At 33.9% G+C, this 13,802-nt stretch overlaps 7 protein-coding genes across 7 annotated transcripts; 3 read left to right on the forward strand and 4 right to left on the reverse strand.

The window, feature by feature from the left end:
• Nucleotides 1-500: 500 nt before the first annotated feature.
• On the forward strand, nucleotides 501-2,537 carry FG379_000342 (signal recognition particle 72 kDa (SRP72); the record flags this gene model as incomplete). Its single annotated transcript, XM_067325752.1, has 1 exon — nucleotides 501-2,537. The coding sequence occupies one exon, from the start codon at nucleotides 501-503 to the stop codon at nucleotides 2,535-2,537; it is 2,037 nt and encodes a 678-aa protein (XP_067183296.1).
• A 27-nt stretch (nucleotides 2,538-2,564) lies between these two features.
• FG379_000343 (uncharacterized protein) lies at nucleotides 2,565-3,870 on the reverse strand (the record flags this gene model as incomplete). The annotated part of the gene is made up of 3 exons (XM_067325753.1): nucleotides 2,565-2,666; nucleotides 2,727-3,653; nucleotides 3,706-3,870. The coding sequence occupies 3 exons, from the start codon at nucleotides 3,868-3,870 to the stop codon at nucleotides 2,565-2,567; spliced, it is 1,194 nt and encodes a 397-aa protein (XP_067183297.1).
• A 255-nt stretch (nucleotides 3,871-4,125) lies between these two features.
• Nucleotides 4,126-5,409, forward strand: FG379_000344 (disulfide isomerase-related protein; the record flags this gene model as incomplete). The annotated part of the gene is made up of 1 exon (XM_067325754.1): nucleotides 4,126-5,409. The coding sequence occupies one exon, from the start codon at nucleotides 4,126-4,128 to the stop codon at nucleotides 5,407-5,409; it is 1,284 nt and encodes a 427-aa protein (XP_067183298.1).
• A 21-nt stretch (nucleotides 5,410-5,430) lies between these two features.
• On the reverse strand, nucleotides 5,431-7,509 carry FG379_000345 (uncharacterized protein; the record flags this gene model as incomplete). Its single annotated transcript, XM_067325755.1, has 1 exon — nucleotides 5,431-7,509. The coding sequence occupies one exon, from the start codon at nucleotides 7,507-7,509 to the stop codon at nucleotides 5,431-5,433; it is 2,079 nt and encodes a 692-aa protein (XP_067183299.1).
• A 325-nt stretch (nucleotides 7,510-7,834) lies between these two features.
• Nucleotides 7,835-8,239, forward strand: FG379_000346 (uncharacterized protein; the record flags this gene model as incomplete). The annotated part of the gene is made up of 3 exons (XM_067325756.1): nucleotides 7,835-7,953; nucleotides 8,026-8,057; nucleotides 8,115-8,239. 3 exons carry the CDS (start codon nucleotides 7,835-7,837, stop codon nucleotides 8,237-8,239), a joined length of 276 nt encoding a protein of 91 aa, XP_067183300.1.
• A 749-nt stretch (nucleotides 8,240-8,988) lies between these two features.
• On the reverse strand, nucleotides 8,989-11,202 carry FG379_000348 (Ssm4 ring finger fused to a forkhead associated (FHA) domain (apicomplexan specific architecture); the record flags this gene model as incomplete). The annotated part of the gene is made up of 1 exon (XM_067325758.1): nucleotides 8,989-11,202. The coding sequence occupies one exon, from the start codon at nucleotides 11,200-11,202 to the stop codon at nucleotides 8,989-8,991; it is 2,214 nt and encodes a 737-aa protein (XP_067183302.1).
• A 464-nt stretch (nucleotides 11,203-11,666) lies between these two features.
• Nucleotides 11,667-13,250, reverse strand: FG379_000349 (uncharacterized protein; the record flags this gene model as incomplete). The annotated part of the gene is made up of 1 exon (XM_067325759.1): nucleotides 11,667-13,250. The coding sequence occupies one exon, from the start codon at nucleotides 13,248-13,250 to the stop codon at nucleotides 11,667-11,669; it is 1,584 nt and encodes a 527-aa protein (XP_067183303.1).
• Between the last annotated feature and the right edge of the window lie 552 nt (nucleotides 13,251-13,802).

A 13,802-nucleotide genomic window follows, 5' to 3' on the forward strand; every position in this document is an offset into this window, starting at 1 on the left:
TGCAGCAGATACTTGTATACTTTGGTCATGAAGGATTTGGAGAAAGCAAAGAAGCTTGAATCTTCACTTCCACCGACACTCAAGAAACAAATAGTTACACGTTCCGGGAAGAAGTGATTCTTCTACCTACCCATGATCTTATATTGAGATAATCTTCGGTATTACCCGAGATAGAGTACTTAGTTAAAAAGTCTTGTTATCAACTAACTATTCTACTCATTTGTTTGTCGTTTTTCCCACTGCGTCAGCAGTTTCCCTTAGGTATTTTTACGCTTCGCCCCTGATCCTTTACCTTCCTCTTATTTCCATCTTACAACCCTCCAATTGCAACCTGTCCATCCAGAAGCCTCGACAGTCGGTTTCGATTTCGACTCCCGTATTCGTAAATCGGCCTTGGTAGCGCTCTATTGTCTCTTGCGACTCCCCCCCTAACCTTAATTTATTTGACTTGTGGTTGTTTTCCTATTAATTTATGTATAATGAATTGACTTATGGAGAAAATGGAAGATTTGTTCCAAGAATTGAGTGCACTAGTTGAATCTGAGCAGTACGAGGCAGCGAACCATATTTGTGACCGCATTAAGTCCCGAGGCCTTCAAGATGCTGATGTTCAAAGAATGAAAATTTTTTGTTTAATACAAAGAAAAATGTGGAATCAAGCGCTTTTCCAGATAAGAGACTTAGAAAGTAGTGGTATAGAACTCCCATATGAAAAGTCGTATTGCCTTTACAGAATGAACAACTTTGAAAAGGCCTTGGAATGCCTTGAACAGCTAGGTAACCCTTTGAAAGAGCTAAAAAAGTCTGAAAATAGAGCAATATGTCATCTAAAAGCCCAGATTTTATATAGATTGGGCAGATTTACCGAGTGTAACAGTATATACTCGGAACTTAAGCAAACTCTAACTGACAATTCGCAGGAGGAATTGGAAATGTTGGAGGTTAATCATTTAGCCGTCCTATCTTCACTAGATAATTACGTGAATAACATAGATGATTTTGAAACTCCTGAATTTATTACAGATTCCTTTGAATACTGGTTCAATCGTTGTTGTCTTTATATATCAAATAAGGACTATGATAATGCACTGACTGCCTTGGAGATGTCAGAATCCATTTACAATTCATCAATTGAATCAGATAATATGACTAATGCTAGTAGTGAAGCAAATCCCTCAGATTTGTGTTCATTCATGGTTATGAGGGCATTTATCTTACAGCAATTTGGTGATGTTCAGTCTGCGAAGGACATTTACAAAGAGTGTCTCGAAAAATTTGGTTTAGATGGAATGCAGATTGAGCCTTCTATGATTCACTTGGGTGTTTCTGTATTCAACAACATGAACTCGATTTCCAAAAATCAGAACCACCTCAGCTTCATTGACGGCCTAAAACGTCTTTCAATAGCTTCTAAAGAGAATATAGAATACAAAATGACAATGAAACAAAACTTTATTATTTCATTGAACAAAGCTCTAATGTCCTTTGATAAATGCGAATCTGGCCACTATATTAAGGAAGCAACTAAATATTCAAATGGAGATCTTAAACTTGAATTATTTAAAATTTCAATTTATTTACTTCAAGGTAAAACAAAAAAAGCCTTATCACACGTTGACTTTCTCCACAAAAAATTTCCTGAGGATTTATCTATCTCAATATCACTAATTACTATCTTATTGAAGTTAAAAAACATTAATATAGCACAGAACATAACAGACTCTATTACTGTTAGATTTTCAAAAAGTTTCTTTGATTTAGAAATAAACCCTAATTCCTTGGAACGATTTTTACATTTATTGGTTCTAGTTACATTTGAAAAATACTCTAATTCTGCTCCAGAATTAATTAGACAAAAACTAATAATGATGTTGTCAGGAATAAATGGAACTGCGACTTCCAAATATTGTGAAATGAAATTAGATAATCATACCAAAGCAAACATTCTATGTATATTTGGTAACTTTCTTATAAAATGGGGACTATATAAAGAGGCTACTGAATGTTTTTCATTCGTAATGAATACTTTTGATGATACAAATAATAACAACGCAATTACTGGTTATGTTACGGCATTGACTTTAAGCAAATCTCAAGTTCCTAACTCACTAATTAGAAGATTAACCAACAAGCTCCCATCCCATATATTTTCAATGGATGCCGAGATACTAGATGGTTCAGACTTCTTTTCGGAAAATATAACAAAGCACGATCCTTCAACAAAGGAGCATTCTAATGGAACTGAGGCCGTAAAAAAGAGAAAAAAAAGAAAGCCAAGGTATCCAAAAGGATTCAACCCAGACGAACCAGGCCCTCCACCCGATCCAGATAGGTGGCTACCAAAAGAAGAAAGAGCCTCATTTAAAAAACTTAATAAGAATTCTAAGAGAGGGAAACGGTGCGAAAAAGAAGGTGGTCACCAAGGTGCCATTACTACAGAGTCGTCCTCAAGCGTGAAAAGTGCTCCATCCACAGCAAAGAAAGCGGTTCTCACCGGAAGTAACGTTAGGAGATCAAATAGAAGGAAGAAACGATAAATGACGATGTACTTATTAACATGAATTTTATGGAAATATATTTTCATCTCCGTTCCCCATTAATTTGCTTAAGTCTGTAGTTTCCATAAGCAAAGAACCAAAATTTTTTAGTAGTTCTGAACCTCTGACCTAAAATTTTAATAGTAAACTTTTGACTTTGCCTAGGTGTTTGCTTTGTTCTACACTTACCTCACTGGTCATCATTGGAATAAATGCTATATTAAAATCTTCGCTGTATAAATCTATTATTTGCTTTAGATACTTTCTTTGCATATTTCTTCTGTTATAGTATCTTGAGTGTAGTAGTTCCGAGTACTTCAAAAGATGGTTGTAATTTGACATAACCTCAATTGTGAAGTTCCTGAGTTTGACGGCATCAGAAGGCAACTCATCTTTTGAATATTCCCTTCTAAATATAAACTCATTATGCTCAGGATTGTCCGTATCCTCTGCTATACAAGAAGTCTTCGGTGGGACATCTATTGGAAACATAACTTGATTCACAACAATGTGTGAACAATTTATAGACTGTTTAGCTAATTCTTGAATTAATCTTTCTGTCTCATATACAGAAAGGAATTCTGGGATGCAAACACAAACAAATGAGGTACTTAAAGGATCTTGAAAAACCTCTCTTATAGAAATTGTGGTTGCTCTCAATTCGTCTAGCTTTAAACTTATATTGTTTTCTTCAGTTGACCTCCCAGAAAGTGAATTAAATAACTGAAATGCACCTGATATATTATCTTTAAAACCTGATATTTTATATAAAAAATTTTCTAATAATGAAGGAAAACCTAAAAGTCTTAGTGTATGACCAGTAGGTGCGGTGTCAAAAACAATTACACTGTAAGGCATTGATCTTACTGTTTGCATTAAAGTAGCAAATCCAAGTGCTTCGTCTATTCCAGGAAAAGATGATAGAAAATCAGGTATAAGCTTAGAAAAAAAACCTTTATCCTCATTCAACTTGGACTCAATTTCTTCCTCAAAGGATGAATCTAGTTCCATTCCATACAGATTATTGTACCCCCTTACCAGTGACGGAGTACTACTGAAACTTTGACCGAATGCATCACTTAAGTTATGTGCAGGGTCTGTAGAAAGAATTAAGACCTGGAGAGAAGTTAAATAAATGATAAGATCATGGAAAATCAGTCAAACTTACACTTCTTCTCTCTTCAGCAAGCTTGGAAGCAATTGAACAAGAAGTTGTTGTTTTCCCAACTCCGCCTTTGCCACCAACAAAGATCCACTTCAATGACTTCATAGACAATAGTGACTTTATAGAAGTCTCAAGTTCTGAGTTTTCATCAATGTAAACAGAAGCCATTTTTAACTTGTTAACACCAAGAAGTGTAATTACAAATAAATATATATTAAATTGAAAAGTGCAAGAGGACCGTAATATTAATTAGATTAATTTACTGGTACCACATTATCTGGCGCGCTTAGGTTTTCGTCTCTTATCTGAAAATTAATTTTGAGGGGAATTAATGCGATAAAAATCCTAATTTGGTACATAGAAGAAAACTCTTACTTTTTAATTGTGATCACTTCAATAGGCAAGAATATTATTCTTTTCATTATGTATAAAAAAGTATCAAACATCTCGAGGCTTTTTTTCTTAACTATTTTAATTTGCACTCCGTTGTTTTGTGCATGTTTATATGGTAGCAACTCACAAGTTAAAGTAGTTAAAGGAGCACAGCTAAAGAAAATATTGAAAGAAAATCCTGTTGTTGTTGTAGAGTTTTTTGCAGAATGGTGTGGACATTGTCAAGCTTTTGCTCCTGAATATGAAAAAATAGCAAGTGCTTTAAAGGGTATCGTACCTTTCGTTGCAATAGATGACCAATCTGAAATGGCAGAGTATGGAATTCAGGGGTTTCCAACCGTAAAGATCTTTGTTGAATCTTCAACAAAACCAAAAGACTATACCGGACCTAGAACTGCAGAAGGTTTACTCAATGCATCCTTAAGTGCATTAAAAGATGTTGTGAACTCACGTTTAAAAGGGAAAACAACGCAAAAGAAGGAAAATAAGAAAAAAAATACTAAATCGAGTGTGATTGAGCTAACTGACGATAACTTCGATACTATGGTAACAAAAGATACTGAAAACTCTTGGTTTATCAAATTTTATGCTCCTTGGTGTGGACACTGCAAAAGTCTTGCTCCTGAATGGGAAGAACTTGGCAACCTGGCCCAGGACAAAATAAAAATAGCAGAAGTCGATGCTACAAAACACACAATGCTCGCACACAGATACAAGATTAAGGGGTTTCCTACGATTCTGATGTTTCCTGCAGGAATGAATGGAAAAGATCCAATACCTTATAATGGTCCTCGAACAGCAAACGACATGTTCGAATTTGGAATAAAATTTCAGTCTAAATCAGTGAGTGTTAAACAACTCACAAGCCAAGAAATTTTTGAGAACTCGTGTTCAAAAGGATTGTGTGTGATCGCATTCTTACCACACATTCTAGATTCAAGTGATAAAGAGAGGGAAAGGTACTTAAGTATTTACAGAGATGTTATTTTGGCATCTGCAACCTTATCAATCCGATTTCTGTGGTCCGAGGGAGGATCTCAATTCGATTTTGAGGAGAAACTTAACCTTGCATTTGGATATCCAGCAACAGTTGCCATTAATATGGAAAAACAAAAATTTTCAACACATCGAGGAAGCTTTACTGTAGAATCATTGAATTCATTCCTGATTGAATTGACAACAGGCAGAGCACCTGTTGATCCCTTACCAAAGTTACCTGATATTAAAAAAGTAGAAGAATGGAAGTCTAAGAAGGCCAAAGATCAAGGTAAAGAAGATAAGCAAAAGCCAAGACCACAGCCAGATGAACTATAAAGAGGCTTTTATTTTTACTTATTATAAATGCTTACTATCTAGATATTTGGCACTAGGTGGTAATCTTCTCTTTGAATCATCAGGTCTTATCACGTCCTCGAAGTCTTTTTGGAAGTTACTCAATTTGAAAGGCGCAACTGACTTTTTTAAGGCCTGGTTAATTGATTTCCAATCAACATTTTCAAGTATTATTCTTATACATAACTTTGAATATGTTCTTATCTCGGGTGTGGGACCCCCAATATTACTGTGTATAAATTCTAAACATGGGAAAAAATGACTACACTTGAGAATATTTGCCCCTATCTTTTCCAGTACCACTGCTGTTGCTTTTAATATATTTTGTATAATAACAGTGCTTCTACTTTTTAATCCATGGTTAATTAGCTTCCCAAGCAATTTGTCTCCTGCTTTGACTGTGCAGATAGTCAAGAGTGTTTTTGTTGCGTCATTTGTGATGAATTTATTGCGATCTGTTGTACGTTTAAGTATCTTTTCCAGTGAAATATCAATTAGTTTTCCGAGATCGAGAGATGGACTGCAGTGGACATATAGGTCTCCTATACCTTGCAATGCACATTTACAAACACATGATCTAAGTGAGCATACCCATCTTACAATGCTTTCTCCAACAAGCGTTGTATTAATTAAATTTTTATGACATGCGGTACGACATGGAAGAACTTTATTTAGGAATAAAGAGTGATAAATAATTACTCTCCTTAGATTCGTAATCTCTTCAACCACGCGACCCCAGTCTTCTGTTATAAGTTCACTATTCAATAGAAAATCGACTGCATTTTTTGTAATAAGCTCTAAACACTCATTACTCATTGGATTGTTTCCGGGAAAATCTTCTATGTTATTTTCTCCTGTTTTAACTGATTCAACTTTACTTCTGACTTTATCTTTTACTTCATTTTCTCGACAATTTGAATTTGTTTTACTTTTAGAATTTACCTTTAGCATCTTATTAACACCTGATTGAATATTTTCAGAAGTTTGATCGTTTCTACTATATGTAACTTGTTGCATTTCAACTTCTCTTAAATCATCTGTTGATGAAAAATTAAAGTCAGAGAAAGAAATTACGCCATCTACAATATCAGGCAATTGCGTATTCTCTAAAATCCTTTGGTGAAGTAGTTTCAAGGGATTATAAATAGAAGACTGTTTTCTTTCGATAGGGATTGCGTCAACAGCCAGGTTAATTACAGTATTAAAGTAATCCTTTCCGACGACAGATAAATAGACACGTAAACCATCAATTGATCTAAAAACCACATCTTCTTCATCGTCAAAAATAGACCAAACTAATGCTTGAACTATCCTTGTCGGATTGTATGGATATTTTGATGACATTGGAACTGCCAATATTGCGTATATAAGAATTCCTACAATCTCAGTTCGAATAATAGAGTTATGATGTTGCACTAGCTTACATAATTGCATAATTAACCCATCTATTAAGCATTCTCTTGATTTTGATTCACCAGAGGCACAATCTACCCTACAATTTGTTGTGTCGTTGCAAGAAACTTCTAGTTGTGAAAAGTGAATTATTTTTTGTATACATTTAATCGTTTCTGTATATGTCATTAAACATGAATCATTTAGATGAAGAATAAGCTCATAAATAAAATTAGTATTAACGATAAATTTTCCAGAGTTTTCTGAATCATTTGCTCTACTGCTAATTAAGTGTTTAGATAGCATATTAGAAAGTATTTTCTCTATGATTATATCTCCATACCCTTCTATATGATATTGATGCTCTTGTTCTAATTTCCGCGTCAGTTTCTCAAGTATTTCAACAATATATTTAATTAATTCTCCAACGCTGTTTTTTGAATGCAAACATTCGACCCAAGACAAAAATATTGAATCCCAGTTTTGAAAATAGGCCAATTTTTCGAGTGTGTACTCATCTATTATATTCTTTAACAAGTACTCATTTTCTAGATCAGTCCTTAAAATACTTGTATTCTTAGCATTGCTTAATTTTTCTGGACTGTTAGGACCACCACTAAATATTCCCAAACCTCTTAAACTGAATTGTATCGATTCATTTTTGTTTAATTTTAATTCATCCTCGTCCATTTTTAAATTAGCCTATCCTCACACTAGCTTCTCCTCTTAATCAGAAATACACAAAAATTGCCCTACTGGTCTATTAAATACTAAATCTGATACCCTATTATTTTTCTTACTATAATATTCAAAAATATTATGAATGCTTTCCATGATTATCACCGTTTGTTAAGTTTACATATAGATTGAACACATAATTAGGCGCCAATTTGGCGTCCATTCCACACAAATTTGTATTATTTTGGTCACGGTCAGCCTGAGAACGATTCCAAGTAAACTGCCAAAAAAAAGAAAAGCTTGTTTGTTGGATAATTATAAGAAACATTCGGAATAAATGGATAAAAAAGAACCCATTGAGTTGATTTCCCAAATAAAAGCCATTTTCTATTTTATCGGAGGTAGTTACATCCATTTTAATGATGATGAAGAGGAACACGATATTTCGGTGATAAAGTGAGTTCGATAATCTTTGTGCACACACAATTTTTTTGGGTAATTTTTTTAATCTTATGAAAATATACTCAGAGTAAACATTAAGGATTGCAATACAAAAGAAGGTAATTTTAACCCCCTATACTCATTCACTTCCCACAACTTTCAAAATTTAATTATAGATTGTGTCACCCTCCCACTTATTGAAGAGAGGATTAATAATATACAAGGCGTTGATTATAATTTAAAATTAATAATTTCAAAAGTCCTCCCTGTAAGTATAAATGGATTAAACGCAATTATTTAACTTCATACTTAGAAAATATTGGTTGAGAACAGAAAGATTCAATGTAGATTTCTGGGAAACAAGAACTACGTCTACATTGAATTTGAAGAGCTTATGAAATCACTTAGAAACGAGTGTGAATTACTCGAAGTCGAATAGTTACACTTTTTAAGTACAATTATGAAAAAAAGTTAAATAAAAATGCTCTCAAAAAAAGAGTGGTCTATCCAAATATAAGTTCGAAAAATATAATTAGAATGTTCAATATTATTAGAGGAACTTAATAAAGAGTTATAAAAGGTATATGTACATTTGTATAATTTTAACTTACACCTTAAATATGTTCTTATCGCATAGAGGAAAATAGTTACTTGGTTTCTTGCAGTATCACCATATATAGGCTTATCTAGCCCATCTAATATTTGTTAGTTAAATACCATTTATTGCCATACTGCTCCAGTTCAAACCTACAGTTCCTTAAAAACCTTCTGTCATTTAGAATAGCGAGTGAATTCAATGTTAGGACAATGAATTCAAACAGGTGAGTAAAACAAAATGTCATTAGTCAACTACTTTCTCCAAGAACCTTACAGAACGAAAAATTTTAAAAAATTAACCGAAAAAAATAACCAGCTAGAATCTCAATGTGCTACTTTACCGCCCCAATACTTCTCAGCGACTTGAAAAAATGAGCCGATCTTAAGTTGGTATTAAAAAAAAAGGAAAAAAATTTAATTTCAACAAAAAAGTGGTAAAAGTTCTATCGAATTCTAGGGTTCAAACATATAATGATGCCTTGACTGAGTTTTGTCAATTTGCTTTTCTCTTATTTGGTTTTGTTTGTCTTCTTGATCTGAAGAATAACCTTCAAACCCTCCTGTGTGAACGAATGAAGTATTAGTAACACTTCTGGCTGAACCTTCAAAGTTGGTATTCACAAAATTTACATTGATTGAAGAATCAACCGTGAGGTTAATACTCCTTTTACACATTCTAGTCTGCCATTCATTTTTTTCTTCCGGAAATTTCTGTTTTCGTTGTATCGCGCAACTAGTTATAGATTGAATGACATTTGAAATAGATTTGTTCGATCTAAAAGTCTTAAATGAGATTAAGGCCCTCCCTATCTGTATTGATAGGCCTTCTTTACCGAGTTTCAATGGCCTTTTAAGCTCAATTAGAGACCCGAATTTACTTTTCATATCCAATAGACAAATATTATAGGAATTATTGAAGAAGCAGTGTTGGAATTGTGCATGTGCTCTGCTAACACTTATCTCGCCTAATCTGATGTCAGAATTGTGTCCTCTACCGATGCAAACTGGTATATTTGACTCCCCAAATGAAACTATGATCTGGCCCATTTTTGATGAATGTTCACCTTCAATTGGAACGAGAACCATATATGGAAATCTTGGGCGTGGTATTCTGAACAGTGGCATCGCCATTGTTGAATTTTCTGCTGTAATAACTTGCAGTTGCATCGGAAAACTTACCTTACAAAGCTCGCAATCAAACTTCTTTAGTTGGAGACATGCCGGTGTATTTACTGGATTTTTTGAAACAGAAATGCGAGATGCCAATCTCTTTAAGATCAACACTAGTTTCCTCTTAATTCTATCACGAATTTGCAAGTAATGGGTGGAACTCTGAACACTTGGTGACCTTACGAGCTGTCCATAATTAAAACCCTCAAAAACATTATTTCTTCCTGTATGAAGAAGCCAACCTGACGGAATTTCAATACGCGATTCAAGCCATGTTCTTAGGCATTGTAAATGAACATATTCAAGAGATCCCTTGCAATCACAAGGGCATATTAATGGATTAAATGGTTCATTCGAACTATTGAAACCATCTCCATCATCAGAAAGACAAATTCTACAGCATTTTGTTTGTGTATTTTGGTTATTCTCGGAATTTTTATTTTCAATATCGGAATCCTTATTTTCATTACATCTATATTGACTTGCCCACATGGGGTCATTTTCGGTGCCGGTTTCTCTATTTTCAGCACTATCATCTTTGGGTTCATGATCAAAAAAGTCTGACAATTTTCGAAGACTATTTGACTCTTTTATGTTACCTGGCATCTCGTCTTTATTTTCACCAACAAAAGATTTGGTATTTACCAATCCTGAATTTAAAATGCTCTTTGTGGTACTTTCAGAGAGATCATTGAACGTATCATTTCCTGGCATTAAGTGTGAAATATTAGATTGGATATCACCGTCATCCCGTATTTCTTCAATTAAATACCTATTTCCAACAACATTTACTGAAGGAGTCATTCTCAAAAATGAATCTATATCAGTTGCTAAATCATCCCGTCTGGTTAATGGTAGGTATGGCAATTTGGAACAAACATCAGTTGCTGTCGAAGAAGTGTGAACTATTTCATGAATCAACATTTTACAACGACCTAGCTTAATTATATCTCGCTTAGCCAGGGGTATTCCTGGAAATGTCTTGGGTGCGACAACCCAAAGACGATTATCTCTTTGTTTATATTTTTTCTCACGAGAGTGAGAATTGCAAACACCAGTTGAATCACCAACTTCCGTATTGAATTGAGTCGTTGGATTTGAACTCACTGAGTTGCAATTCAGTGGTTTGTCAAGTATGTTTTTTTCACCCCTCATTGCTTCAATGTACCAAGAATTCTTTGACAAGTATAATCTTATTGTAGGGTTTAACCTTTTATTGATCTCCATAATTTTTTTGGAAACATCATTTTTTTTTATTTTTTCTCCCTGTTCCAAATTCTGGATTTCATCGGAGAAAGTGTCTTCAACATCAGGTTGAATCATAAGCTGTCCAGTCTCATTGTCAACGAATAGTAAATATGAATCACAATTATCGTCAACAGATACAGAGTAATTGGTTTTTTCTTTCCTTTCATAGTCATATAGTCCATGAGAATCACCTAATGATGTTATTGATTCTATTAATACGGACAAACCTCCCCTTGAGTAAAATCCCATTTTTCCTGCTTTTTTTTGTTATGGAAGAAGTGCCTTCTATAATATGAATATGTAGTCCATACACATATATATATTCTCTTATTGTACTATAGTCGCCAGAAAAGGATTTTTTTATTGGTATCTACCTCTTTTGGAGATTCAACTTTTAATGTATTCCACACAAAAGAGGTGAAAAAAAAGCCCACTAGTTGGCGCCAATACCCAACATATATATTTACCTTGCACTAACTCCTCGTCTTCAAGGACATATATGTCGCACCTAAATCAAATCTAAAACATACCCACTGCCCATATTTATTTTAAATATGGGTTGAGTTTTGTAATTATATTTTTTTGTGACACAAACTGTTATCTCATTCAACAAATTTTTTTAATAGAAGAGAGCACATGGGTTTGAATAAGGCATACAAATAATTTCAACTTTTGAGTTACCGAAATAGAGATATAATTAAATAACAAAAATCCTAAAAGGTCCTGAATATATCAAGTGCATTCCTTACTTTTGTTCCCTTAGTGAACGAGATTTCTTCAAGCTTGTCATTTTCGCTCGAATCCTTTTTTAGTTTCATTTCCCTTCTAGATCGGGCAATCTCACTTGCCTTTTTTCTTATCATATCCGCATATGATTTTTGTTTGTTCCTCATTAAATTTCCTATTTTCGATCTCCCCCTCATCTTCTTGGTATTCTTGTTTTTTGGGGTTTTGCTCGCACTTTTCTCTGGCACTTCTGTGACACGTGGACTTTTATCGATTTTCCCGATAATATTAGGATTGAGGGTGATTGTTGAGGCACTCAGTTTCTCCAAAAGCATTCTGACCTCCTTGTTTCTCCTTTGCTTAGAATTTTCAAATATATTGCACTCTCTTGAGTCGAAATTAGGAGAGCCTGCTCCCGGTATAATGATTGTTTCAGCTCCATGTGTATGCCCAATACAGAGAACATCATTCCACGGCTGAAATTTAACTTCAGAAATTTTTATATTTGGGTGATTATGAGTCATATATGGGGTCGTTTGTTTTGACTTGGAGAATAAGTCCTTCCAAACTTGTACATGCCCCCCAAAACCCACAGCAACAAGTTTGGTTCCGGAAATAGAAACAGATCTTATCGAACTTCCGAATGACTTGTAGTAATATAATGGATGATAATTTGAATATTTTCTTATGTCCCATACCTTCCAAGAGTTGTCATTCCCTCCTGTAACTAAACAGTTATTGAAGACATCTAAGGAGGAAATACCACCCTTATGCGAAAATACTTCCATTACTGGAGTTGGTACATTTGGGGTCCATAGTGAGACAACACCATCACTATGCCCTAAATGTACGACACCATTATATTGATTGGCCTTCATTACATGACACGAACCTTTTCCTGTTTTATGAACTGCTGGAATCTGTCCTGTAGAAATATCCTGATACTTCAATTCACCAAACTCACCAATACTACATAGTAAAAAATGATAAGGTAAAAAGTCCAGTTTATATGGACACATTACATGATCACGAATGCAATGAATTTCTATTCCCTCGTTGTTATAAATGTAAATGTATTTCTTTTGGGCAGCTGCAAATAACGTATAGTCATGAAGAAATTTGACGTCATTTATTCTTTCATCTTCTATTGGGAGCTCCATTATTATATTTGGAATTCCATTTGAGATATCCAACATTGAGATATGCCCTTTTTTACCACCAAGCAAAAGCTGGTTTCCGTTCCTTGAATAGTCAATGGAGTAGGGACCATATGACAGATCAAAGGAAAAACGTTTGTTTGATGCTCCAATACTAATATTTTTTTGCAACTCATTTTGAGAAATTGAATAGCTTTTCTCTATTCCTTCTGTCTCAAGAAAACCACGTGATTCTGGTAATAGAATTTCACTTTCAGCTAGCCTCTCCGAGGCCGTATGAAATACTTTTTGTTGGTTTACAAGTTTACCTCTTAACTTTCTATCTTTAAGCCCTTTAAGTCCATCTAATGAAGTATGACGTCTATATTTGGCAGCGTTAGCTGAAAAAAATTTTTCATTACCTTCTTTTATCATTATAAAATATAAAATCGCATTAAAATTATAATATATACACCCCTTTATTTCATTTAAAGTACTTTGTTCCTATTTTTAAAATAGAAGAGCCCTACTCCAGGTAAATTTAGTTGGTTTAATTGAATACGAATCTACAAAATTTAGCGTCTAAAGTGATTTTCTCTCTTAGCGCCTTTTTCACTGGTGCAGAAAATACATAGGTAAGAAACAAATATATTTTAGTAAAAACAATAAATGAAATAAAAGTACGTATAATTAAAATTGTGAATGAAATAAAGTGTGTTATATTATTTTATCCTTGAATTAAAGAGTTGCATTTCACTTCCTGTAATGCCTTCTCTCAGACACTCTGACAATTCTAAATAAGTCATTTTGGAATTTGCTTGAATGCAATAAGAACCGAATACTAAACGATTTTTCCAGTATTCTATTTCAGAGTGGTTGTTATTATAGTCACATTTTGTGAGATTCACGAATACTGGAACTTTTGCCGATTTATCTGGAAATCTTAACACATTGATACATGTATTTGTTCCTAAATGTCTTATAATA

The sequence above is a fragment of the Cryptosporidium bovis genome (genome assembly GCF_009768925.1).
Source record: "Cryptosporidium bovis isolate 45015 chromosome Unknown contig_10, whole genome shotgun sequence".
NCBI classification, from domain to species: domain Eukaryota; phylum Apicomplexa; class Conoidasida; order Eucoccidiorida; family Cryptosporidiidae; genus Cryptosporidium; species Cryptosporidium bovis.